The sequence below is a fragment of the Phyllostomus discolor genome, chromosome 2, assembly GCF_004126475.2.
Source record: "Phyllostomus discolor isolate MPI-MPIP mPhyDis1 chromosome 2, mPhyDis1.pri.v3, whole genome shotgun sequence".
Classification (NCBI taxonomy): Eukaryota; Metazoa; Chordata; class Mammalia; order Chiroptera; family Phyllostomidae; genus Phyllostomus; species Phyllostomus discolor.
In genome coordinates, this window is record NC_040904.2 from 9,684,525 (window position 1) to 9,712,232 (window position 27,708).

A 27,708-nucleotide genomic window follows, 5' to 3' on the forward strand; every position below is an offset into this window, starting at 1 on the left:
CAGAGTCAGGAGCTGCCTGGAAGCCTGGGAAGGTGCTCCAGGTGAGGGCCAGCTGGTTCCAGGCACGAAGGAGCTGGTGTGCTGAAGGAGGAGAGGGGGATGCAGATGGAGCAGAGCAAGGGGCATTCTAGGCCATCATAGCGCTCGGGCCATTTTCTAAGCGCAGTGGGCACTGTGGCAGAGGAGGGGCGTTGAGTGGGTCATATTTGCAGTTTAAAGGGGTCCCTCGGGTGAGGGAGAAGAGGCTCCAGGGAGGACAGTGGGGCCAGCCATGTTCCAGAGGAGCAGAGGGATGGTGTGGTGGACCTGAGTAGGGCAGCATGGAGACGCTGCCGTGCTCTGCAGACTGTAGAGCTCGGGCGACAGGGTCTGGCTTGGGCTGGTCGTGGTGAGAGCCCTGTGAGACACTATGGAGTCAGGGAGGGGTCTGGGGAGGAGGTGCGTGGAGTCAGGGAGCAGAGGAGGGTCAGGGCAGGGCTGCTTGCAGCCCCCCACTGCCCTGGGCCTGCCGGCTCTGACCCCCGAACACACCACCATACGCTCTCAGAGCACAGCACCAAACTCCCTGTGCCCTCTGAAACAGCCTCTCCCGATTTTGGTGTCCGGATCCCTGGGATTCGGTTGCCTGTCTCGGCCCTGTGGTAGGCTTCTCGAGGGCTGGCCCTACCTCTCCCTGCCCTCCCTCCTCCCTGGGTCAGTGTCCACTTGGGGAGGGGCAGGCCATGACAACATTCTTGGGAAACAGGCCTAGGGCTCCCGAGCGAGCCACCCAACTTCACGCTCCCACCCTGTGGTTTCCGTTCAGAACTCAGCACGGTAAGGCTTTCGAGCAAGCTCACGACAGGGTTACCTCCTGCTCGGGGCTGGGCCCACCACTCTGGTCCTGGGTGTGAATCACCCAACCTCCTCCTGGGTGCCAGCTGGTGCCTCTGTGGCAAGCAGGTTAACTATTCTCCATGCCTGGTTCACTGAATTTTTTTTTTACACTCACCCAAGGACACTTTGTTTTTGTTTTTTTTTCATTGCTTTTAGAGAGAGGAAGGGAGAGAGAGAAACATCAGTGCAAGAGAGAAGCACTGACTGGTCGCCTCTCACAGGCACCCAGACTGAGCTCGTACACACCCAGACCGGGGGTCGCCCATGCCCCTGCCTGGATCAGGGATCGAACCCGAAACCCAGGCACGTGCCCCGACTGGAAATCAGACTTGCGACTTGCAGTTACCAGGTGACATTCCAACCAACTGAACCACACTGGCCAGGGCCCTGGCTAGCTACTTTTATGGCTGGTTAAATTCTCTTTATACCAAGTTAATCATTTATTATGCCTACTTAACAATTCTTAATACTGGGTTAACTACTGTTTACATTGACCAGATTAACTCCTTGTTAGGTTCCCATCAGAGAGACCGGTCTGGTTTCCCCGTGTCAGCCCCCGGCACCCAAGCTGACACAGGGTGGCCCCCTCCCTACTGCCGCCCTCTGAACATGGGTCCTTGACACTCTGTGAGTAACTGGAGGTGGCCACCCCTGATTTTGTAAAACTGTTGAATAAACAAAAAGGGCGACATTGTCCATTAGGACAAAGTTGAAAATCACGAGGCACGAAGAAAAGGCCACACTTCACCCTCAGTGTGCGATACTCATCGACCTCACTGGGCCAAACGTGATCACGTGCAGTAGTCGAGAGGAACACGCAGAACACGCAAAACTTGAGAGTAAGTCCCAAGAGGGGCAGTGCCGGAGGCGTCAGTGATGACTGAGCATTAGTGTCAGGAAAGGGCAGCCGGCTGGTGGGGAGCCGTAGAGAGGGACGGGACGCACCCCGCCCCAGCTGGCCAGCGGGGAGCAGAGGGCAGGGGCAGGGCCCACCACCGACCCTCATCAAGAGCCGGCAGGTGGACAGCATCCTCTTGGAAATGTCAGTAAAAGTGCTGGCCAGGCCAGCACCCCAGCCTCCCTCCGAGTCACTGCAAAAGCCCCGCGGCCACTCCCACTGTCAAAGAAACTTCATCTTGTGGACTCGGTACTGCTACCCCTAACCTTAGAGAACGGGAACTTGGGGAATCACGCAAGGATGTCATGTTGAGTGTATTTTGTGACTCACCTGTAGACAGGCACTGTTCTCAGCACGCAGGCTTTAGAACAAGGAGACTTCTTCTCCACTACTACAGATGAATGTTTTTTTAGCTCTGGAGAGAAAGCCCATTAAACCAAGTCAAGTCCCCGCTGAACTGGCCAGGCCAGCCTCTCCGCACAGGGAGGGGCCCACGCTGGGCCTCTGTAGCCGGCTTTCCCGAGGGAGCGGAGGTGCTGGTGGAAGGGAATCGTCTCAAGTGGACACGGTTCCCCCACAGCCTGCATGGGCTCCCAGTGTGGCCCCGGTGAGGCAGGCAGCTGCCCGGCCGGGAGTGCGTCCTGCCAAGGGAACTGCATGGAGGTGAGTGTCACGTCCCCACCGGGGCTGCCCTGCTGTCCTCCTCACCTCAGCTGGAGGCACAGGACTTGGAGAGCCCAGGGGACACCCAGCCACGAGACCTCGGGGAGGAAAGCTGCCTCCCACCGGGAAACCTCTCTGGGCTGAGTCACCAGAATGCTGCGGTCTGTCCAATTCAGCAGCCTAGGGTAGCAAGTCCAGGTGGTGTAACTGCCTGCTAACCCCTCCCAGCAACTTACCTGGTGCCTCCTGCCCTAGCAGGCTTGGCTGGACACCTGGACCAGGGGACAGAGTAAGGTCTCCATTCCCTGAGGAGGTGACTGCTGCAGGTCCCCTCGGCTCCTTGAAGTGGACCAGTAGCAGGGAAACCCTGGGAGTGGCAACCCTGACCCCGAGGTACACAGGTTTATGCTAAGTACCAGGCCACAGCAAGTCTGTCGGGAGCTCTGGGGACCCACGGGCCATCTGTCATGCCTCCTGGTAGAGCAGAGGACGGCAAATGAACCAGCAGCAGCCTGACCAGGGCGTTGTCCCCGGGGCCTGGGACCTGTATGTACAACAGCACTGCAGGGAGCGGCCGGGCCAGCAGAGGCGCTGTGGAGAGGGGTCTAGAACGAGGGATGGGAAAGAGATTGGGGACCGGCAGTGGCAGGTCCAGGGCTTGTCCTGCTTCCCTCCTGGTCTCATGCCTTAGAAACTGTGACAGTCACCAACTTGCCAAAGTGCTGACAATATGGGGTGGAATTACCCATGATCTGGTCCCCCTGGATGGCTGCAACTGCTCCTCCCGCCTGTCACTCGTGGCCAGGCCTGCTCCTCTCGGCCACTGTGGTCCTAGTGCTCTTGACAGCGATGCCCGAGGCCAGCATCCGCCTGTGCCAAACATACACGCGTGCACACACACACACACACGCACACACACACACACACGTGCAGGGCCCGCGCTTCCGTCTGCTCAGAGAACTGACTTCCAGGTGGGGTTCTGGTTTGGGCCGCTGACCACCATCCATCCTGCAAAGTGTCACAGACCCCTTCAAGTGAGGGGTAGTGCGGCACATTCTACCATCTTAACTAAGCACCGTGGACACCTCGATCCAGAATTCTACTTCTATGAGCTGACCCCACTTGCGGTTCACACCCGTTTCATGCCAAAGCAGCATGAACAGCCTTGGACTGGGAACCAGGGCGCCCCCAAAGGGGATGGAGCAGGGGCTGCGAGGCCCTTCCGGCGGTGGCAGCCACGTGTGTGGATGCACAGCAGGACGGAGCCCTGGAGCGCGGACCAGCTCTGGGGGGACTCCGAGAACCAGTTGATGGCGACTTGGCCGCTACCTCCCCATCTGACTTTTCGTGTTTTTTACCCGGCAATGATTTCTCCTGAAGAGCAGACACTGGAACGAAGCACTTCACTCACTGTCCCTACCTTTCCAAGCGGAGGCCTCACCATCCGACTTCTTCAATGGAGTCCAAGGCTGATGTTAGCTTCCCACGTGGACTGAGACTCCAAGGACTCACCAGGCCCAAGGCCACCCTGGGACCACACCTGGGGGCAGAGACTCAACCTCCGGCCCCCCACATTCTAGACGTAGGCCTGTGAGCTCCCGCCACTCCGGGGTGGAGAAGCCGGAGTTGACTTGTCCGTGCACTTTCACCTGGAAGTGGGTGGAGCGCAGCCGGGCCCAGTGGGACTGACTCACACTTCCCCTGGGGACGGAGAGGTATCTCCAGCCACTAACTCGGCACACAGAAGTCCCAGAGTCCCGAGGGTGACACGATGGTAAGAACAGCTCAGCAGAGACTCGGGAGTGGGATGGGCTGCTCCCCACAGACCAGGCCCGCAGAAGAGGGATGGAGGGTGGGTGCCTGTGGACGCAAAGCGCAAAGGCAGGACTGCTTTCTCCTGGGGCCCCTGGGCGTGCCTGCAGCTCCGAGGAAGGGGGGCCTGGCCTGGCAGCACTACACAGACTGGGCTGAGGGCAAGGGCACGAGGACGGCTCTCGGACCCGAGACGGCCGCTCCCTGCCAGCCCTGAGTGTGAAAGCTGAGGGTGCTGCACACGGCACGAGGGGTCCAGAAGTCTGTCTTCATCCAGAAAGGCTAACAGGCTGCCCCACGTCTCCGAGTACAGACAGCCCCAGCTTATGATGGCTCTCTGGCTTTTAATTTTGCCACTTTACGATGATGCAAAAGCAATACAAATTCAGCAGAAAGTATAGTTTAAATCTGGAATTCTGGCCTTTCCTGGGCTAGTACCTGCGGTGTGACCCTCTCAGGGTGCTGGGCAGCAGGTGAGCCGCCGCTTCCCGTCAGCTGCGTGACCATGGGGGGTCGGCAGGCAGCACCATACACACAGCGCCTGTCTTCGCTGTCAGGCCGTTTAGCCCAACTGCGAGCTCGTGGGAGTGTGCTGAGCACGGTGACGGTGGCCTGGCTGAGTGTAACGCCCTGTAGGATAGGTGTATGACATGCATTTTCCACTTATACCTTCAACCGAGACTCAGTTTACCGGGATGTATTCCCACTGTTGCTTGAGGGGCACCCACAATCATACTGACGTAACACCACTGAGAAACGAAGCACAAGGAACACAGAGTATATTCAGTAAAAGCATGTATTCAATCCTTTACCAGAAAGTGGTTACAAGTTAAGGCACTGCAAACTGTATGGTTTCTTGAGGTTATCATTTCTAGCTGCTTTCAGTACTATTTCAGAGAAAAGCATATGTGCTGGGATGGCCTTTCAGACACCCTGGTGAGGGCTCCATGTCTCGTGAAAGATTAGTCACTGCATTTAACGATCCCTACCTTCAGCTCAGCAACCTACTCTGAGTGGTTTTACGTACAGACTAGCTACTGCATGAAGTACAAAGTTCCGTTAACGTGGGTTACAAAGTTTCTTCTATGTATCTTAAGTCAAAGTTTTAAGGCTGCTTTAAAATGCTAAGGAATGTTTAGTAATACTTGAAGTTGCTGTGAAATGCCCAAGAAGTCAGAGAGATAAAGACTACAGACGCTGCTCAAGGTTAGTCTCTCGGTTTGTGGAAATGCTATTCCTGGTGTGGCTCTCCGCGGTAGAGACCCGGCGAGCCGCTCTGGCCGTCCTCATCTGCGCGTGGACGTTGTCTGTCGGCACGAGAGCAGCAGGAGTGTGAACAGCGAGCGCGTGGCTTCCTTTCTGTGCCTGCCAGCCTACTTTCCCGGAGCCGAATGCTTTTCCAGTTCAAAGAGACCCGGCAGCGGGAGTGTGTTCGGGTTTAAGAAAGGCCGCTCCCCCGCCACTTCATTGTCTGCTGCTGTCCCTGCCACACGCTCAGTCTATTACTGAGGCCGCGTCTCTTGATCTGGAAGAAATGGAACCGGCATACAGGGTGCCAGAGGGCACCTGGAGGCCGCCAATGACTTTATGGGAAGCCACTTACAAAGGAAAGTCTCATGACACATCCGAGCCAAAGGAGCGTGGCTCAGAGCCGGAGCCATCCTATAAGCAGGACAGCCACCAGTGTGTCTGTGTAGTGTGTGGAGATTCCCCCGGCTGGCCCTGGACACCCCACTTCCCAGTGCAGAGCCCCACAGAGGGGCTGCCCAGGGCATGTGCCTTCCTCCTGCGGGCTGGCACACAGTCCGACAGCAGGAAGAGTCTCAGAGACCCCGTGAGGGCTCCTCACAGGACACGCGACTACACCCGGGACCAGCAACTGCTGACAGGGGCTAAGGAGAACGAGCAGGGCAGCTCACGCACCAGCACGCAACTCCTGAGCTGCGTGCTGGTGCGTGGCAGCGCCCGCCCACCGCCTTAGGCAGGTTGTGTCAAAACTCCCCTTACAATTCAGGCTTTCATTGGACAGGAATCTTCATGTGCTAGTGAAGGTACAAATTTAAAAATCATACAATAAGCAGTCTCAACATGGACCGTGAAATCTCTTAGATGGGGAAATAAACTCCAGAAACGATTTTTAAAAAGATTTCAAGTGAGTTTCATCCTCGATGCTTTTCATGGCAACTGCAGCAGGAGGCAGGGTCACTGCCGCAGCGCAGGGCCTGATGCAGAAAGCACCAGCGCTGACATGTGGGAGCTGGTGCACCCACCCCTGTGGCTTTGGGGGACAGACCAGGGACTGGACAACCCCCCCAGGTCACAGGTAAGGGCGACGCCCCCTGGTTGCTGTGTGAGGCTTGTTAGTGGGCGGGCGGGCGGGTGGGAAGAGGGCCCGCCGCTGCCGCGGCAGGAGGGGCGTTAGTGGTGCGGGCTGTCCGCCTGCGGTCGGCTTGCAGGCCCAGAAATGAAAGGCGCACGACTCCCCCTCAGATGAACAGCAGGAACAAAAGCAACCTCCTTCCCTTCCCAGGCTTAGTATCTCGAGTGACTAAATACAGAAACAGAAGAGGGCACAGAAGCTCATGGGACAAGGACAGGACCGTTCTCGGGGCGGCTGCACCGTGCTCATGTCATCGAGGTCAGGGGGCAGCCGGGTGGGTCGGCAGACTGCTGTCCCCAGGAGTGGCTCCGGGACTGCTCGACGCGGCAGGAAGCGTGCTCTAGTTGTTTTCGAATCTGGCATAGGGGTTTTCGTTTTTAAACAGACCTGGAAACAAAATGAATGGCCTTGGTTACACCCAGCCGACAGGAAATGAAATTCAAGAAAGCAATACAATTACGTCTTACATGAAGAGTTCCTAAGGCCAGTAGGAAAATGGGGGGGGGGGGGGGGTCTACGCAGGCTCAAATACCACAGCAAACCTTTTGTACATGTTACAGCACAGTGATTTTAAAACAAATAAAATGTACCCCAAACAGTAATTGTAAGAAAACCGGATCCCAAGAAATAAAGACTCATTTGCTGATTCTCTCAAAGTTAAGAAATTTAAAGCCACGATTTCTTCCCATAGTGGTTTACTAATCTTATACAGGAAAAAAAAATCCCCTTACTTTGTCCTTATAAATGTTGATTACCTTTTAATATTAAGGCTACAAAAAAATAAGGCCACCATTCATTTAGCTGTCAAGCATTATGAGGTAACTGTAGCAAAATGCATATTTAACCATAAAAATAAGTCTAGAGTGCTCAATACCCAGACTGGGAGTTTTTTCTTTGCATGTGGAACTGCCCCCCACCCCCGCCCCGCCATTAGCAGCCTGCACTACACACCCAAATCACCCGGAGCCACCGCCATATGCTTGCTCACTGCCGCTCACTGCCGGGTCTTTCAGGGCGGGGCATGGATAAGAATGGGGGGAGGGGGTTGGGGGGGCAGCGGAAGAGGCAGGGGCTGCAACAAGGGTGCGGGTGTCGGAGGAGGGCGGGAGCCTTGGGCCTCGCGTCGGCCACATGCAGATCCGGTCAAGAAGTACCACGTACTAAATGCCAAGTGCACGCGGTCTAGTTCAGAGGGTAAACAGGGGAAAACTGCTCTGTGACCTGGGAACCAAAGGCTTTCTGAAACCAAACCCGGGTTCTGCCGGCCCTGGTGCTCTGCCTGCAGACTGAAGTCCAGGACATCCGAAGGACCTCGTACAAACTGGCACGCGCGTTAACTTCATCAGCACAATTCAAGGCCACAGGCACCACGGAAACAGCAGAAGCGAAGCGATTCAGTGCACTGTTACAGGAAGCGGCACCTCCAGCGACAGCCCGGAGCCCTGGCCCCAGGCCCACCAAGCTCGCCACACGGAGAGCAGGGGCACCACAGAGTGCAAGGTTTCACACGCTGCTGCGCTTGGCCACAGAAAGTGCTTTGCTGTGTGTGCGTGTTCACGCCCACCTTGCCTTTTATTTACGTTCGTGTTTACCAGATGCCCGAAAGCTCCTTTCAAGGTCTCTCGCTTTTGTGGAAAACCACTGCCCCAGCCATGGAGTGTACACTACCACTCTGTGGGCACAGGGGAGCACCCACGCCAAGGAACCAGGAGAGTGGACAACACACGGAGGCCACGGGACAAAGGAAGCGCACCCACACGGGAGCCCGTCACCACCTGCGCCGGGCTGGACAAGGCCCAACTCGGGGTCCACGCCGTGGGCAGGGAGAGCACGGCGGCTGGGGGGCGAAGAGACAGTGGTGACCCTGACCTCACGAGACTCTGCAGGCCTGTGGAGCAGCACCCAGGGGGCCAAGGGGTGGGAGAACACAGGAAAAGGGTCTACCAGCCGTCGGACGGCTTGTCTCCATCAGAGGAGACCTAGCAGTAAGAGGCAGGGCAGCGGCCTCGTGCCCAGAACCAACCCTTGGAGGCCTCCAGGGCCAACCACAGCCTGACACCGAGCCAGGGCACACAGCACCCACTGTGTCCTTCAGGAGAGGTCACACAGTGAGAAGGACGTTCGGCCAGCGGGCCGCCTGCACCAGCGTGCGCAGCCCGGAGTACCAGCAGCCCCATCAGAGAACTGACCCTTCAGGACTTACTGCTTTCGTGCGCAGGACCCTGAAATGCCACCGAGTCAGTGTTTCCTTACACACACTGAGGACTTTAGTCAGAGAAGACCTTTTTTTTTTTAATCACCACCCAAGAACTTTTTCATTACTTTCAGAGAGAGGAAGGGTGAACGGATGGGAGAGAGAGAAACATCAACTGGTTGCCTCTTGTATGCACCCAGACCAGGGATCATAAGCTCTTGGATCAAGGATTGAACCCACAACCTAGGTATGTGCCCTGACCGGGAATCGAACCCACAACGTTTCAGTTACAGGACAACACTCCAGCCAACTGAGCCACACTGGTCAGAGCAGTCAGAGAAGACTTGACACATTCCTAGTCGGGTTTAGGATTCAGCACAGCTTCCCGGTCCACTTCATGGGATCCCTAGGTCACGAGGTCAAGGGAGGTACAGTGACTCAGGGCTCGAGGTCCCACGGCTGTCATTGGGGAGGGCCTTGCCTCAGGATGGGCCAAGCAAGTCCCCGCCCATCATTTCCAGCAATGCTGGTCAGTCGTGAGCGGGGGCATTGACGCTCTGTTGTCCCCGGATGGGAGCCACCCGAACACGTCAGGAGCAGACCTGATGTTCTCAAACACTGAGAAGAAAAGTCCCAGACCCTGGCTGCCCCCCCGCCACGTGTCCAAACAAAACCAACCCAGAACAAAGCACCCGGGAAAGAGGAAAAGGGTCGCGCGGCCTCAGTTCTGGCGGACGCCTTAGAGAAGGAACGCAGCTCAAACTGCAGACGTCGGGGTGAACCCGGGGTGCGGGGAATATGTGGAGGAGACCGGGCTCGCCCCCTGCACATCTGCAGGCTTGCCCTACTGGGGGGCAAACAAGGTACGCGACAGGAAAGAGGCGACAGCGGACCACCGAGATGGCCCACACCCCACCAGCCCACGAGCGCTGGTGGAGAAGTTTGGTTGGGAAGGCGGCGTGCCGAGGCTTCACCTCTCAAGACACTGAGTGCAGTTAGTTCACAACAGCACCACTGGGAATAACCTTCTCCCCGGAGAGACATCTCTTTCTTTTTTTTTTCATTTTTATTTCTTGATTTGAGATAGAGGAAGAAATGGGGAGAGAGGGAAACATCGATCTGTTTCCCGGGGAATGAAACCACAGCCCTGGTGTACTGGTGTACCAGAATGACACTCAGACCAACCGAACTGGCTGGCCAGGGGGGAGGTGTCTCTCTGTTCCCATGAAGAACCCACAGCCCGAGTCCTACGGTTACGCCTCATGGGCCAGCGACAATGACCAAGATGTCTTAGCAGCAATTTCTCACCAACTGAAATAGAGAGATTCAGTCGATTCTTACCATATTTCTTCCTGATTTCATCATGCCTTGACTTCATCTCTGCTCTCCTAAAAAACAAGAAAAAAAAAACCTTGTTCAGCACTGAAATACGCTGTAATTTTAAAAGAAGCAACTTTCATTTCCCACAGCGGACAAGCTGTGCTTTGTTCTTGTTTCCCAGAATGAGCGGCGTGGGGGCTGAGCTGGGCCATCAGGTGACACTCCCACTGGGACAGGCCAGGTGACGGGAGCACAGCCTTCTGCGGTTGCTCCAGTAACATGCCATTCAGTTCTTCCTTTCAATAAATGCAGTTCCAATGTTCGATACTGGCTTTTTAAAATTCTTTTCTCATGTAAAGAAAATGTAGTGATCGGTTAAAACCTTGTGCTAGTTTCTGAAGATGGCTCCGAACATGCCAACGCCAGTTTTTATCTGGGACACGTGACTTCCAGGTGACGACCTGGAAACCTGTCCAGCCTTAAGTGTCACCAGCTGCCATCCTGACAAGTCAGTGCCTCCCCGAGCCACAACCGTGCCCCTTATTAGGTAGAGACAGTAACCAAGGGCCATCCTATGACGGCAGCACACACCCACCAAAATGCTTCGTAACCAGGGCAGTGCCGTTTACCAGCATGGGTGGCACAAGACCCGATTCAGCCCCAGGCAGACCAGAGACCCAGGCAAACGCCTCCCTGCTTCTCTGAGCCTGGGTCTGCTCGTAAGTGAAGGCTGGACAAACTACCTTCACAGGCCCCTGCCCCGCAACGCTGAGAACCCACCGCCAAGATGTGAGCAGGACGGTTCGGCCGCCCACCCACCCTGATGTCACGGACTGGTGGGAACAGACAAGGAAGTGGCAGGCCTGCGACCAGAAGGGCCATGGCCCCCGGCTCGGTCCCCACATAAACAGCTTCCCCCCCTTTATCATGCAACCTGGAAAAACCCACACTCACATGTTCGTAGTTTAAAAAATGGAGGAGACTCATGACTTATCGACATCACCCTCCCGATCTGAGTCCCCTCGGAGGGAGCCCCTCCCCAGCGGGAACGTGTCTGGGCCTCACCTTTCCTCCTGCCGTATCCTCCTCTCCTCCTGCTCCCTCATGGCCTTCTCCTCGCTTTTGTCTGGCTTCCGGCTCTTCTTCTTCCCGCAGCAGCAGTAGCAGCAGCACACGGCGACCGCCAGGAGGATGAGGCCCCCGATCACCGACATGGCGATAATCAACGCCTCAAAATTCACTGCAAATGCACAGGGGCGGCTGAGTCAGGGCAGGACACCCCGCGGGAACCGCACGCTCTCCCCAGTGGGCAGTGAGCTGTGAGCTGCGTCAGGGTGAGGCCCGCACCCGCGGAGCAGGCCTTTCTTAGCGCACAGCCGAGCTGTCTAACATTCCTCGATGAACCAGGGGACCCGGACTTCGGGGTAGCTTTTCCCACCCCCGGACACTGAAAAGAGGTTTCAAGCCCGAGGAGAGTTCACAAAACCAGAAAGAAAATACTCGGCTGTGTATTTGGGCTCTCCTAAAACATTTTAAGTCTTAATGTCGTGGAACTCACAGACACAAAATTTAAGCCTGATGCGGCTTAGTTGATTTATTTAAGTCAAAGTCAAGAGCATTAGTTTACTTCTCACAGACACTACCTTCTGACCACAGCAGGCGGGGGGACAGGTGATCTCCCTCAGGGGGTTGGAAGTGGCTGCCTGAACAGCGTCAAATGAGTTTGCAACTTTCTGTCCAAACAAAAGTTCTGAGACAAAGACAAACTTATGACAAGTTTTACCATCTTTTACTTTCTCTTAAGGATTTATAAGTAAAACTAGTCACTATTTTCTATTCCATCTGACCTCTAGTATCAGTACTTCTTCTGTGAATGTGTTTTTGAACCCTCTGGTTAAAACAGCCACCGAAGAGGCTTGAACAACTGTGTGGCCCACGACGGGCTCCACGCTGTGCACGCCCCAGAGCGGTGCCACTGGTTTCCTGGAAACGAGGTGGAAGTGCCCCCCACACGGGGCTGATGACCTCTGACCTCACTGGTGTCCTGGCTGTGGCTGGGGTCAGGCTGGGAAGGGGGTGTCTGCCTCGGGGACAGAGAGGCGAGTGCTCTGTGCCCCTCGAATACCCTGCCGCTCGCCCGTGTGGACCTGTGACACCTTCAGACTAGCTGCCGGCCAGCACACGGCCTGCTCAATCATTTTACAATCAGGAATAGGTGTGACATCCGACCAACTCCTTCTGAGCAATAAGACGCGTTTTTGCCTTTTCTGACCTGCTCTGGAAGCGCTAGAGCCCCAAGAAACAGCAGTAACAGGTGTTATTCGGAAGGAGACCTTCACCAGCAGATGGTGTCATTTTTGCCTCAGGAACCCTGTAATAACCAACCTTAAAAGCCAACGAGATCAGTAAGACAGCTGGCTCTAAGGTATATCCACCCCCGAAAGAGCTCTCCTGACTCACAGCTAAACCCAGTTGTAAATTAAAAACAGATACTCGACCACCAACAGGAAGCAGAACTCTGGGCCCCTCTCCCTGTCCACCGTGCGCGGCAGATCTGTGACACTCCACTGAAGGAGGAAGGGATGACCCAGAGGAGGGACCCCTGCTTCTGAACAAAGGTTCGAATCGACAAAGACCTCATTTTTCTCCAAGCAAACACAGATTTCTAAGGTCATTACAATTAAAGTCCCAAAAGACTTCTGCCTCAACCGGACGAGAGGACTCCGAACCGTGAGACCACAAAGCACCGTGGTGTGAGGCCCAGCGTCGGCGTCAAGCGCGCTCTGACAGCTGGCGAAACCAGGGGGCCTCAAGGGGCCCAGACATGAGTCCCCCTGCCGGCCCACTCCCGCAGGCTAAGGCCCCTGGCCAGACAACCGTCCTTACTGTGGGAACCAGGTGGAGTTCCGCTCATACCTGAGTGGCAGGTACCATTTCCCTGTCCGCCCTCACAATTGCTCAACATCTTATCTTCGGTCGGACCACACACCACACTCTCTTGTCACTGCAGAGCCTCCTCCCGCAGCCTCTAGCTCATTCCCAGGTCCCCTCCCTCCCCCAGGGCTGTGACTACAGTGGGTGAGTAAACGGCTGTGGATCGCATCTGTCCAGTGCTAGCTGTCGTGTTTGACCACCCCCACAGGCCCTGGGGAGGGGCTTCCACTTCACAAGAGAATGATCAAACTGCACACCACCTGGAAAGGGGCTCAGCACCCTCCAGAGAAACGCACACTGAGACCACAGTGAGGCGCCGCTCACACCCACCAGACGCACTACCAGGAAGACGACCGAGTGCCCAAGTGCTGGCAGGGACGTGGAACCACCGGAAGTCCCACACTGTTCAGAGGAGCATGAGCTGGTACGCCGCTCTGCAAAGAGCTTGCAGACCTACTACGGCCAAACACAGCGCATGCGGTGAGGCAGCCATTCCACGCCTACGCGAATGCCCCGTGCACAGGGCGCTGCAGACGCAGCCCGCACGTCCCTCGGCGGCAGAATGGAGGAACGCCTGTGAACGCTGCCCGGTCACAGACAAACGGGCACGCCCGGCGCACGAGGAAGGCCCCCGACACGCACACTGCCGCGTGAGGGCAGGGAAGGCAGGACAGGCTTTCCTTTACTCAAAGGGCGGGGCCAGGTGGCGCTGACCTGTGCCGATGGCAAGTCAGTCCCGTCATCACCCACGGGGTCCGGACAGCACCGCTGTGGGTGCCGGAAGTGGTCCGTGTGTTCTCCTGAGGGGGGATCACCTGTGCCCTTAGGTAAAGCTTCACCGAATAGATGTACGTGTGTTTATGCTGCCGACTGTGGTCCGCAGGGGGAGAGAGGGAGACTTGACATGTTTGCACCCCGTCAGAAGTTGACCGTCAGCTTAAACAGCTCATGCTCAACACGCCCAGGGTCCCCTGGTCCAGAGGCGGGCTTTGTGAAACAATGGGCGAGAACAGGGTCCACGCAGGAGACAGCCAACAACACGGGAGCAGAGGGCGGTGAGGCCCAGTGAGGCCTTTCTGGTACGAGGGCAGCAGAGAGAACGCCAGCTGGGTGGACGTGACGGGTGTGCACATGGGCACAGGCACATACACGTACACGCCCACACAGCAGGCACCCTGCAACCACTCACAGGTATGTGCGCGCACACACACACACTCCTGGATTCCCTGGGGCCTGGACACCACAAGTATTTATTTCCGACGGAGGCCGATGGATTCTAAGACGGGGATCAGTTAGAAAACAGACAGATGAACAAGGAATAAGCTGCAGACACACAAAGTGAAGCACTGAAGTGCCCTAAGGCAACCACGGTCCTTCAGGCAGGTTTCGAAGGCGGCCCTGTACGACCCCAAATCTGAAGCCATGGAAGAAAGGATCAATAAACCCTACTAACTACACTAAAAATGAGTTCCATATAGCAACATACACCACAAACCAGCGTAAAAGGCAAACTAGGAAACAACTGCAATCTCACAAGGGCCGACTTCCGAGGCAAGGACACCGGTAACAACCATATGCAGACAAGGGGAGGCAGACGAGGGGATACATGAGAAAAGGTAAGGGCGTGCCCACGCTGAGCAGGGTGTCCCTTGCTTGGGAAGTTGGAGCCCCTACAGGAACCACAGATGTCACGGTGGTACACAGACACCACCTACATCAGCCATCCAAAACACAGCTCTTAATTCACCACCCCCCAAGGGTGCAGAGACCCAGCTTGGAGCCAAGGCTGCAGCCTGAAGGTGGGCCTCCAGATCCCCACGGACCCCTCGGCTGCTCTGTGAGATACCATGAGCTCTCGCTGGCTCCCCCGTCCCCCGCTGGGAGCATCCGAGAACCGCTGCGGTCTGTTTTCTGGCAGCCTACGTTATGGGCACAACCAGCATCTCCAAACCTGCGCTGATTTTGCAAGAAGCCGATGAAGTGACCACTTACCCCAGCACACGCCCCAGCGTGCGGAGCTCAGCTTACAAAGAGAAGCAGGCGGCAGGATTTTTGTCACCGGGTAGTCCAGGCACGTGTTGTCGGTGTTGCACCAAAGACACTGAGAGAGAGAAACATCAGATGTTAGAAATTCAGCGCAAACACCAAAGAACCAGACCGCCCAGGACTCGATCCCCTAAACCATCAACCACCCCCATATGCTCACCCTTGGGGGATGATAATGGCTTTGGCCCCACTCCATCACAGCGGCTCAACTGCTCACCAAGAACCATGTTACCGAAACCTCTCCCATTAGGCACCCTGAATGGCCACACGGCCTCTGTGTGGGTCCTGAAAAATGCCAGGTGGTTCTCTGCCCGGGGCCTTTGCAGGGCCTGCTCCTGCCTGGAACATCCCTCCCAAGAGACACATAGCTCCCTCGCCTCCTCCTGAGGCCTACCCTGAGCCTCAGTAGCTCTGAGCAACCTACTCAAAACACTCCCCGCCTCTCCCCTCACCGCCTTCCCTGCTGTGGCATCGCCTCCTGATACACTGGGCTGCCGATCTCTCGGCCCATCTGCAGGAGCCCATTGAGTATTTGTTAGGGATCCGCTGTGACCACGGCCACCACTGTGCTAAGACCCCACCTCGGACCTCTACAAGTGCAGCAAGTGAGAACCACCTCCAGCCCTCTCAAGGAGGGTGCACTGAGGCTCAGAGGCGCCTGCCCGAACCTCAGAGCTGGAACCCCACAGAAGCTCCTGAGCCCCCAACAGTGTCAGCGGAGAGGCGGTCTGGGGCGGGGACAGCGCCTTCACCCCAGTGTGCTGGGGGGCCCATGGCTGCCAGCAACAAGGAAAGCATGATTTGGCTCATTTTAGATTTTAAAGGTCATAGTTTTATGGAGTTTTTTTTCCTTTGAGTTTTTAATAGGCTAGAAAGTCATGGTACTTTTTGTGTGTGTCTCGGGTTAGGGTGAATAGCTATTAGAAAAATATTAAAGCAAAGCCTGCGCTTCCCCAGGCCTCTTTACATAACACCCACTTTAGTGGGTTGTGTTTAAAATGGTTGAGCACACTTAATACACAGCAGGAAAACCCTTTTTATTTTGGATAAAGGGTTTGAGGATATCTTGCATTTTAGTGTTTTGTTCTGGCTTAACAATTTTTGGCAAATCTTCCATTTTCAAAGAGTTTAAGTCATAAATGTCTAATTTTCCATTTTTACATGATGGTTTTACCAAGGGCCATAAGGAGCTGTGGTGGTCGTTTCGGTTGGATTAGTGACAGAGTGTGCCGTGGCGAACAATGCAAGTGACCCCAACAGCACACCGAGTGCCCTCGGCCTCCCTTCCAACCTGCACAGGCCCCGGCCAGGCCTCCCAGGCACTGCACGTCCTTTCGGAAGCTCCTGCGCACTCCCGGCCTCGCAGGCCGCCCCCTGCTTTCACCCCCACCCCCTGTGCATGCTGCAGCGCTGATCTGCCCGGGTTCAGAGTGGGGGTAGGACTTCGGATGAAGTGCCCATCCCACACTGTGACCTGAACCCACCCTTCATCTGCACCTCCCCCTCCCCAGGCTCCTTCCCAGAGAGGCTAGGGTTACACAGGACACCCCTACAGAGGTACTCTAGGAAATGCAAAGCCAGGAGACCCTGAGCCATTTTATGGCTGAAATGACTTCCAACAGAAAAACCGCAGGCGCTGAAAAAAAGGCACCACCAAGAAAATGCCACCCTGAGGACAAGAGCCACCCCAGCCAGTTCAGTGTTGTCAATGCTAAGACCTGAAGCCGCCATACAAGCTCCTGTCCAGTTTATCTTTTTATTTTTTCAATAATTTTACTTTTCAGTTATAGTTGACATGCATGACGTTAGTCTCAGGTACACACTGCTGTGATCGGATGTTACAGAACTAAGTGACCATCCGCTCAATCTCGCACCCACCTGGCGCCATCCACGGTTATCAGAATATTGACTATGTCCCTGTACTGTACTGTACTGTACCGCACACACCCGTAACTGTCCTGTAACAACCAATCTGTAGTTTTCAATCCTCACCTTTTCCGCCCACCCGTCCAACACCCTCCCATCTGGCAACCATCAAAACGTTGTCGGTGTGAGTCTGTTTCTGTCCTGCTTGTTCAAGCTTGGTTTCCAGATTCAATTTTTGATAGAAATTGCATTTATTGCCATTTTGTTGTTCAAATTATTTTTTCCTTTTTTTTTAAAGAAGCCCCTTTAACATTTCATATAATACTGGTTTGGTAGTGATGAACTCCTTCAGCTTTTTCTTGTCTGGGAAGCTCTTTATCGGTCCTTTGATTCCCGATGACAGCTTTGCTGGGTAGAGGAATCTCGGATGTAGGTTCCTGCTTTTCATCACTTTGAACATTTCTTGCCACTTCTTTCTGGCCTGCACTTCTGTTGAGAAATCAGCTGAGAGTCTTACGGGAACTCCCCTGTAGATTTCCAACTGCTTTTCTGTTCCTGCTCTTGAGATTCTCTTCTGCCTTTAGCCTTTGGCGTTTGAATTATGGTGTGTCCTGCTGTGGCTTCTTCGGATGTCTGGGACTCCGTGCTTCCTGGGCTCGTGTGTCTATTTCCTCCGCCAAGTGAACGAAGTTTTCTGTCATCATTTTCTCAAATAGGTTTTCAATTTCTTGCTCTCTCTTTTCCTTCCAGCGCCCCCAGGATACAAATGCCGGTTTGCTTGAAGTTGTCCCAGAAGCTCCTTACAATATTCCCATTTTTTTTGATTCTTTTCTTTTTGCTGTTCTCACTGGGCGCGTTCCACTTCCTTATCTTCCAAACTGCGGACTGGGTCCACCTGTATCTTCCTCTGCTCCACCTGCTCTACTGTCGGTTCCCTCTAATGGAGCCTTCACTTCAGTTACTGTCTTCCTCATTTCGGATTGGTTCTTTCGTATGTTTTCTACTTCATTTCTGTTTCCTGTATCTTTGTTGCATTTCTAAGTTCTACTCTTCCTCTAAGGTCACTGAGCATCCCTGTACCCAGTGTTTTGAACTCTGCATTAGATAAATGGCTTGTCTCCATTCTGTTCTGATCTTTTTCTGAAATTCTGTTCTGTTTTTTCATTTGGGACACATTTCTTTGTCTGGAAACCACTTGGGTGGACCTGAAAGATGGGTGAGGCGGGCCTCAGGGAATCACCAAAGCAGGGCAAAGAGTGTAAGCCAGGTTGACGGAGTCTCAAATGTGGCACCGACCTGCCGGTTCTGTGTGGGGGACGGCTCCTGAAAGGAATGCTGACAGTGACCTCTGCCAGTACTTCTGTCTGGGAGAAAGTGGCAGCGCTCAAGTCCTTGTCCTGACATCAGACTTCCCGTATGTCTCTGGTGCATTTTGAGCCGCTGCCCCTGGAACGGAGCTCAGAGGGAGTAAGTCCGTGCACAGACCCTTAAGAGGAACTGCCTGGGAATCCAGAAGCCCTCTGTCTCACTGGGCCTCAATCCCCACCCACTTTTGCAGCCAGAAATGATGGGGACTTCCCTTCTTAGCACTGGAACCCTGGGTTGGGGGGCCTGGAACCCCTCACCCCTCAGGGAGGATCTCCACAGCTGAGACGCTCTCCTGATTTTTATCCACCACACGTGGGTGACGGGCCAGCCCAGTCCACCTCTCTATTTGTCCTTCCAGTCTCGATGTGGCTTTCTTCTATTCCCCAGTCGTAGGACTTCCATTTGGCTAGATTTCAAGTGGTTCTGGATAACGGTTGTTCTGCATTTTGGTTACAGTGTTGATGTGGCTGTGAGAGGAGGCGAGCACCACATTCACCTGCATCGCCACCCCGACTGCAAGCCGTCCTTTCCGGTTTAACTGGCAGGGGCGAGCAAGTCCTATCACCCACAGGACGGGTTTGGAACCCACAACACTGCCTCACGGGGGCGATGCTTTGTGAAAGCCTGGCCCACGTCCTGGAGCAGTAATCACCTGACACATCTTTCCTGACCCGTCCAGTGTCTTTAAACCCCACTGCCAGGGAAAGAGAAACACAGGCTGTGTATTTCCAACACACGTGAAGACCTGACCAGAGGGGACAGGCAGCCTCTTCCAGAGCCCCAGGCCAAGGCCCCACAAAGGGTGTTTTCTCTCCCAGCCATCCCTTCCCTGGGTCGGCTTCCCTTGGGTCCTCGGTGCTGACCACACAGTGCTGCGGTGAAATGAGGCCACACACTCGCAGCCAAGGGGCCTCTGGATCGGGAGCTGCCCGGAGAGGCAATGCCTGAGGAGCAGCAACAGGACCCTAACAAAGTAGTGTTGTTCCCACAAGCCCTGTGACGGGCCAGATACGATGGGAAACTTCCCCAGCGTCACATGTCATGCTCTACTTCTCCCAGGTGACAGGCTGAGCACATCCACGTGCAGGATCCCAGGACAGTGGCCCCCCCTGGAGCTGACCCCCATGAGCCTCAGGCCTCTGCTCCAGGGCAGCTACCCTCTTAGTCACGGTCACACAGGGACCTGAAAGAGCTAGGAACATCAAAACGTCCCGGCTGTGAGGCTTACCTTGTTACTAGTGAGCTAGGGACAGTCAGGGCCCATCTGCAAGACGGAGCCATAATCCCTGTCCCCAACCAGCCTCTAAGGGCTAATGACACCAATACAGGGCCTTAGTCAGAGGTTAACAGTCACTGATTACGGGTAACTATGACCCCTCGGCCCAGCACTCGTCCCACCTGCTCCTCTGTCCCCGCAACCCCCGTTCTGAACAGCACCATTCACCAATGCCCGTCTGCCACCTCAGGGAGGCCTGCGGCTTCCCCACCAGCCCACACATGCTCCCAGCCACAGGCCTGGTGCACATCTTTTAAAACCCCCACACTTGTTTCAGGAGTTAAACATGCACATTAATGATGCTCAGGTGGTATCTGCAGCCTTCCTAGGACATCTTGAGGTGCCTGAGAAAGGCTAAAATAATATTTAATATCCATCACAAAAATACCCCATGTCTCCCTTAACACACACCAAGGACCCTCCCGTAGAGAAAAGGACCCTGCTTCCAATCACATGCTACTTACAGAGACATTTTTCAGGCACTCCTGGCAGGTCCTGTTTGTGTTCTGGGAACAAGCTGTGGGAAAAGAAGAACCGAATCACTGAGGATCATGCGAATCAGCCAGGAGGGCAGCAGTGCACTAGTGAGTGACACACGGGCCTCTCCAGGCACCGGGCCTTACTGAGCCCCGCTGCAGGTACAAAAACCAGCACCCATGTCACACCCATGGAGATCTTCTGGGGGAAGGTGACTCAGCATACCCTCAGGAGGTAAGCCACAGCATCAGGCACCACGGACCACTAGCTGGCCGAGGCCACCAGCTCAGCAGCAGACACTCTTTAGAAGCAAAGGCCACATCAGTGCCAGGCCCACATGACTACGGCCAGAGCTTCGGCCCTCTGGCCGGTCGCCCCAGCTCCCAGCACGTACGGGAGAAGCTGGCTGCAGTCCTGCAGAGTGCCCGGGACTCTCCAGCACTGCTGCTCCAGGGAGGGTCAAACCCCACACCAAGGATCTGTGTGCCAGTGGAACAGTTCCAATATGTAATGAGGGAGCTGCTCTTTACCCCACCCCATCCCTTAAAACAAACATTCACTTTGAAAAGAGCTCTGCACAAACTCATTAATCACCAGGAACTGCAACTTAAAAAATCATGATAATACACCACTTCACATCTACCAGTATGGCTAAAATTAAAAAGACTGACAATACTAAATGTTGGCAAGGCTGCAGAGCAAATGGGGATTCTCATATGAGTTTTGGTGAGAGTGCAAAGGGGCCCCACCACTTGAAAACATGGATCTGGCACATCCCCGGAAAACAAATACATTTGCCTACCCTATGACTCCACAATTCCACTCTCGGGTATTTCACTCAGGAAAAATTAGAACGTACATCCACAGGACATACATACAGGAGTGCTCATAGCAACTTTATTTACAAACGACAAAAGGTGAAAACAGCCCAGGTGCCCAGGTGTAAAAGGATGGACAGACATACCTGTAGTCATACAATGGAACACTACTCAGCCATTGAAAAGCAGGGCACGGTATACATAAAACAGGGGTGGGTCTGTGAACAATACTCTAAATGAGGCCACTTGAAAATGGAGCCGGGGCTGCCACGCTAGGAGCACTGTTTTGCACGAATTCCTTCCCAAATCTCAGGAATGTTCAAACGGGAAGATAACCTGTGTACTGGGCCTGAGCAACCTCATGTCTCAAAAAACCGTCTGCAAAGCAAGCAGGTATTATGATGTCTGGACTGGAAATTAAAAACATTACTGAGAATTAGTGTCACTGTATTATGTTGTCTGCACCGATATCAACGCGTTCCTCCTATCGATGTGATTGTTCCCCTTCCCTTTCTCATACGTACTCACTGCTCCCGTCTCCCAATGGGAACACAACTCGGGCTTCTGCCTGGGTAAGTGCATCCAGAATAACTATTCTTATTGATCTCAGACAGATGCTCATTGCCTCTCACTTTGAAAGGCCTTTTGTTTTTAGGTTAGATCTGTTAACTCATCCAATGGCATACTTACTATTCCTGCACTTCACCCATGTACAATTGATCTCAAGAAAAGACAAATTTTACTCTGACCGGCATGGCTCAGTTGGTTGGGTGCTGCCCCACAAAGGCAAAGGTTGCAGGTTCGATTCCTGGTCAGGACACATGCCTGAATCACCGGTCTGGTTCCTGGTTGGGGTGTGTGCATGATGCAATCCACTGACGTTTCTCTCCCTCTCTTTCTCCTTCCCCTCTCTCTAAAAATAAATAAGTAAAATGTTAAAAAAAAAAAGACAAATGCTGAACTCTGGTTAATGGTGCACAAGGAAGCACAGGAGGAAGTGTACAATGTCTGTACCTGACTCCGAAATGCTTCCATGGAAGAACACAGGGAAGATGCCTGGACAGAGGCAATTCAGCAAAGTGTGAAGGATGAGAGCATGTATGAGTGTTCACCATCCTACCCTTTCAACTGTGCTGTCCAATTTTCGTAAGAATAGGGGAAAGAGCTTTAGCTTCAGGTTACAATTTCTAGTCACTGTGGTTGCTAAGTGGGACTCACTCTGAAATAGTTGGTTCTTCTATTCCATAATCTGGTTCTTCTACACTGTGTTCCTCTAAATAAAATCCTATTTTATTTTCAATGAAAACCCGTTCTTTTGTGTATTATTCTGCAGCAATTATTATTAAATAGTACTCTTTTCAGCACCTCTAGTGGTGTGCTATTGAGTTTGTGTCAAAGCTTATTTTTAAACTACTTTAAGTCAAACTGGGACGATTTAAACATCCCAGTGAATGACAGCAGGGGCCTCTGACCGCCTGATTAGGCTATGGTGTCCCACCGACTTGAAGTAGATAAACACAGAGCAGGTAACCAGCAGAGGTGGTCGCATCTCCACCTTGTGACCATCACAGTAAACAGGGACTCCAAGACCACTGTGCCCATTGGTGGCACCTCCCCAGTTTCATCGTCACTTAACCTTGAGAAAACAGCACATGGAACGTGATCAAAGTATCACCAGTACAATGTGTGACCATGCGATAAGAGCACAAAGTAACAGCAGGTGCCCCTGGAGGGTGAGGGAGGCCAGTCAGAGCGGCTGAATCCTGCTGAAACGCATCAGGGTCGAATCAAAGGAAACCCAGACGAGCCTGAACCGAGGGTCTTTCCACAAAGCGGCTCTCCGAAAACACAGGACTGAGAAGCGATTCCAGGGGGAGAGATTAAGAAACAAATCTAAAGGTACCATGGGAGCCTGGGTGGGGACGGAGGGCGGGACGGGGAACCTAAGACATTACTGGGCTAACTGGCAAGCTGTGTACAAGGATGCATGTGTTAAATCAAGCATTCAAGTATCACATCACTGGTAATTGTCCAGATTTTGGTCCTTATACCTGTTGCGTAAAAGAATGTCCTTGTTTTCAGGAGACACATCCTGAAGAGTTTAGTGGTGAAAGGTCACATCACAACTTACTCTCACATGGTCTGTTAAAAGCAGAGCAAGCAGACAGGGAGAGGGAGTGGCCGAGCAGACGTGGCACATGCTGTGGGAACAGAGAGAGACCCAGAAGCTCGCTGTTCCAGTTATTTCTTCGACAACTACTTCCGCAGCTTTGAACGTTTTCTAAATAGAGAGCTGGGCAGGGGAGGCTCGGTGGGAACCTGTACACTGCCAAACACGGCCACTCTCCAGTCCTTTTTGAGAACTTTCAGCATAAAGGACGCAACAGGGAGCGGGGCTCATGCGGTACAGGAGTTTTCATTTTTAAAGCCTTGGGGATAACTGGTCTCGCGTGAACGAAAAGAACTCCGCTCCAAAGCACATACCAGAAACTTCGTCCAGCCCCAGAGCCCCTGATCACCGGCCAGGGTGAGTCAAGCAAGAAGCACGGGAGGGGAAGGCCAAGGAAACTGCCCCGCCCTCTCCCTGAGCCCCCAGCACAGCCGGGGACAGGGCAGGTTTGCAACACAGGCAGAAACGTCATGTTAGATGAGCTGGGAAAGATTGCCATTCTGCTCGCCCTTGAAAACACCCCAATCTCAGCCCTGGCTGGCGTAGCTCAGTGGATTGAGCGCGGGCTGCGAACCAAAGGGTCGCAGGTTCCATTCCCAGCCAGGGTACATTCCTGGGTTGCAGGCCATAACCCTCAGCAACCACACATTGATGTCTCTCTCTCTCTCTCCCTCTCTCTCTCTCTCTCTCTCAAAATAAATAAATAAAAAAAAGAAAAGAAAGCACCCCAATCTTCTTGCCTTTTGCAAGAGTCACTCACTGTACCTCGTCTCATTGCATCATGGCCATCTCATCTCACCACGGGACACAGAAAACCGTGTGCTCAGAGCCAGAGAAAGTTAAAAAAAAAAAAAAAAAGCTCTGTTTCTTGAATCTACTGCTGAATGTGAGTGTCCTGACTTCTGAAATCTGATGATTGAAAATCTTCAACTTAAGATTCTGTTCATCAACGATTAGAGAACTTTATGTCTCAGTCACTTTGGAAATGAAAAGACAAAAAACCCAAAAAGGTTTCTCCTGTAGGATACACTAACCCATGACCCACTTCGAGTTCTTTCCTAAAGTTCCGGGTGAGTCAGCTGATGAAGTACAAAAGAACATACACTCGCTTGTGTAAATAGGTATGTTATTTTTAAATGAGAAAGCAAATGAAGTATATTATCTACAGTCCCTGTGTCACACAGCAGGCCAAAGGGCTACAGCTGCTGCGCCCCCAGGCAGTGAAACAAGCCCCTCATTCAAGCATTTCGCCCATGCTGCACGTGACAGAGCCTACAATGTCCGCTTCACGTGAGAAGTGAGGGTGGAAAGTTCACTTAGACAAAAAAGCCCTGGTTGCCCTGGCCAGGTAGCTCAGTCGGTTGAGTGTTGTCCCATGCACCACAAGGCTGCAGGTTCGATCCCCAGTTGAGGTGCATGCAGGAGGCAACCAATTGATGTCTCTCTCTCTCTCTCTCTCTCTCTCCCTCTCTTTCCCCTCTCTCTCTCTCTCTCTCTCTCCCTCTCAAATCAATGTGTCCTCGAGGGAGGATTAAAAAAAAAAAAGGAGCCCTACCCATCTTCCTCACCCATAAAAAGGAGTCAAGACTGCAGTAGTACATAAAACCATGGACATGTGCCCAGGTACAGGAACCCCTCCATCCCCTGCTGAGAAGGCCCCAGTTCTTGGTGGGAAATGGGAAGGGGGGGTTGCAGACCCCCGCAAATCCAGCTCGCAGTATCAGGAGCAGGCGGGTGGCCCCACGAAGCCCCTTTGGACCCTCCATGGAGGGACACCAGCCTGAGGTCATTCCTCCCGCAGATGGACAGATGAAACTCTGGGATGGAGTCTGACCCCACGCACAATGCAAGTGAGGTCCCAGAACACAGGAAGATTTCTTCAATTGTAATGAAATTGTTCTCAAGATCTTCGATGCCTGGTGAGCTCCTCACACCTCCCTTCCAGCAACGCACACAAAAAGAGAGTAGAAATTGTTGGTTTGGGATGGGTGTGATATCTGCTTAAAGTTCACACACCTGGGAGGGTTAATTTTATCTATCACCTTGACTGGGCTGAAGGCCACTCAGAGGCTGGTGACACCTTACCTCCGGGTTTCCTCGGTGAGGGTGTTTCAGAAGAGATTAGCGTCTGAATCAGTGCACTGGGGAAAGCAGGTGCCCACCCCACACACAGTCTGTCCAGGGGCCCAGAACTAACAAGCAGACGAGCGGGAGTTTGCTCTCTTCTTGCTCAAGCTGGGACTTCTCTCTTCCCCTGCCCTGAGACATCAGTGTTCCCGGTTCCTGGGCCTTCAGGCTGGGCTGCAACTCACACTGCCAGCCCCCTGGCTCTCGGGCTCCCTAATTTGGACCAGAGCCACGCCGCCAGGTTTCCTGGGCCTGAAGCTTATAGATCATAGGACTTCTCGGCCTCCTTTGTCACGTGATCCGATCCCTCATAATAATTCTCTTCTGCTTCTCCGGGGAACACTGACTAACATCCTTACAAGGAAGACACAATATTTTAAATACTGTCTTCACATTCCTACAGTATGACAAGCGGTGAACACCTCACACTAATTAAATACTCCGTGGGAAGGGGAGGACCTCAGGGCCCTAACACTGCCCCCTCTCCACTTAAAGTGAGCACAGACCCCAGGGGCACCTGGGCGGTGAACACCTGAGCAACAGGACACCTTTCCTCCCGTTTCAAGGTGTCACTGGGGAGAAAAACAACAGCTCGCTCCCCAGCGACCCAAGACTTGGGGCATACCTTAGAGACAAAAAGTGGGGTTACCAGGAGCTAAGGCAAATGAGGGCAGCCTCCCCCTGGGCTGACAGTAAGTGCATGTCATGTGGGGAGGGAAGGAGTTACTTTTTATTCAAAATACTATAATGACAGTTCAAGTTTCACTCCCAAGCACTTCAGGGCATTTCCTGACACATGACCTCGGCCACTGAGACATTCTTGTACCATCAGATTCTTCTGGCAGACATCCATTCTGTTTGCTGAAAAGTCCCACTCCCCACGTCAGCTGAGAACGTAACTTAGACCAAAAGTTCCCTCTGCAGTGCCCTGGATGCTTCGTTAACAAATGTCACGAATACACACAGAGAATTACATGAGGAAGTCGATCAGAAGAAACTCAAGCGGTCCTGCCCTGAAATAAACATGCGACACAGCCACAAAGAGAAAAGGTGTTTTCTGTGCCAACTGGACTTTGACGAAGCCTGGGCTAACGTGAGTTGAGAAAAATTCCAACTCCTCAAGCTGGGCCCAGGTCAATTCTCCTTGTAAAGAAAGGTCTTGAAACAGAGACGAAGAGGCCTGCCCCAAAACAAACAAGCAGAGGAGCGTGGATTTGCTCTCTTCTGGCTCAAGCTGGGGCTTTTATTTCCCCACAACTAGTGGTCATGTGGGTAGCCCGCACACAGCAGAGCAGCCAGCTTGAAACATTTCTGAAATAGATAAGATGCTAGTCTCAGCTCAAACTCTTCCTCATTTGGTCGCAGGCCCTGGGGCTATCTATCGCCCCCATCACCCGGCCCCCCATGAGGCTACCCTCCAGCAATACAGTACTCATTTCTACAACTCCTTGGCCCTCAAGTCATGCAATTTCCTCTACTATCGCTCCCCTCACTTACCCTCCCTCCTACCCAGCACTCTAACAACTTGTTTTTTGGTCAGTTTCCCCAGAAACTCAGCTTCTTAAGGATAGAGGGAAATTCTGGGTCACCACCGCGGTCCCGACCCAGCACTCACAGGTGGTTAACAACAAGTGGGGTGCACCAATGCAGAAGACCCACGAGCGTAGTAGGCCTGTTCTGGAGTGTGCAAGGGAATCAGCTTGCTTCAGAGTGGCAGACGCTATGGCACTGGGCATTCCTGCCTCAACCTAAGGCCCCGAATAACTCCTAGTAACCCTGCTCGGTGGAGCAGTGCCCGCGACACCAGCCACGACCAGCTGTGGGACTCCAGCAGGTTCTTGAGTTTTAACAATGCAATCCCGACTCCGAATCTAAACCCAAGAGCTGTTTCTGAGGGGATCAAGGGTCGTGGTGAAGCTCAGTGAGTTGACAGTGGCTGAGACAGGACGACCCCACAGGCTTAGCAGAAACGCGCGAGCCTCGGACCGGGACCACCTAGCACAGCCGCGCTGGGCGGCAGCGGCAGTAGCAGCAGCAGCTGAACCAAGACAAAGGGACGGCCTGCCACCTCCAGATGCTCCAGCGGCGGTTAGACCCGCGGGGCCGGACACTCGAGTGGCCCCAGTCTTCCACCTCCACAGACCGCGGCCCAGGACTGGGAGTGGGGCGGCGACCCCGCGTAGCTGTGACCCCGCGCCCCCTAGGTCTCCCCGGCGGACCCCCAAACCCCACGCCCCCTCCCACCTCAGGACTGGAGCCCCCTCCGCCGTCCTCACCCACTCCGGGAGAATTCTGCCCCGCGGCCGCCGGGAGGAGCAGCAGGAGCAGCGTGGCGCCGCCGAAAGGCAGCCCCCAGCGCATCTTCCGTCCGCAAATCCAGCCGGACCCCATAGTGCCTGTGGCCTATCTGACCGCTCCGTCAGCCAGGAACCTTGTGTTGGAAAAAGACTCGCGGCGGAAGTGGGTGGGGCGGGGGCGGCACC

The 27,708-nt window shown here is 53.9% G+C and overlaps 1 protein-coding gene across 1 annotated transcript; it reads right to left on the reverse strand.

Moving 5' to 3' along the window:
* Window positions 1-5,027: 5,027 nt before the first annotated feature.
* LOC114490784 (PTTG1 interacting protein) lies at window positions 5,028-27,686 on the reverse strand. The gene is made up of 6 exons (XM_028504839.2): window positions 27,502-27,686; window positions 20,098-20,150; window positions 15,070-15,178; window positions 11,209-11,383; window positions 10,165-10,211; window positions 5,028-7,016 (listed from the first exon to the last, which is right to left on the reverse strand). Exons 1-6 carry the CDS (start codon window positions 27,614-27,616, stop codon window positions 6,970-6,972), a joined length of 546 nt encoding a protein of 181 aa, XP_028360640.1. The 5' UTR covers window positions 27,617-27,686; the 3' UTR covers window positions 5,028-6,969.
* Between the last annotated feature and the right edge of the window lie 22 nt (window positions 27,687-27,708).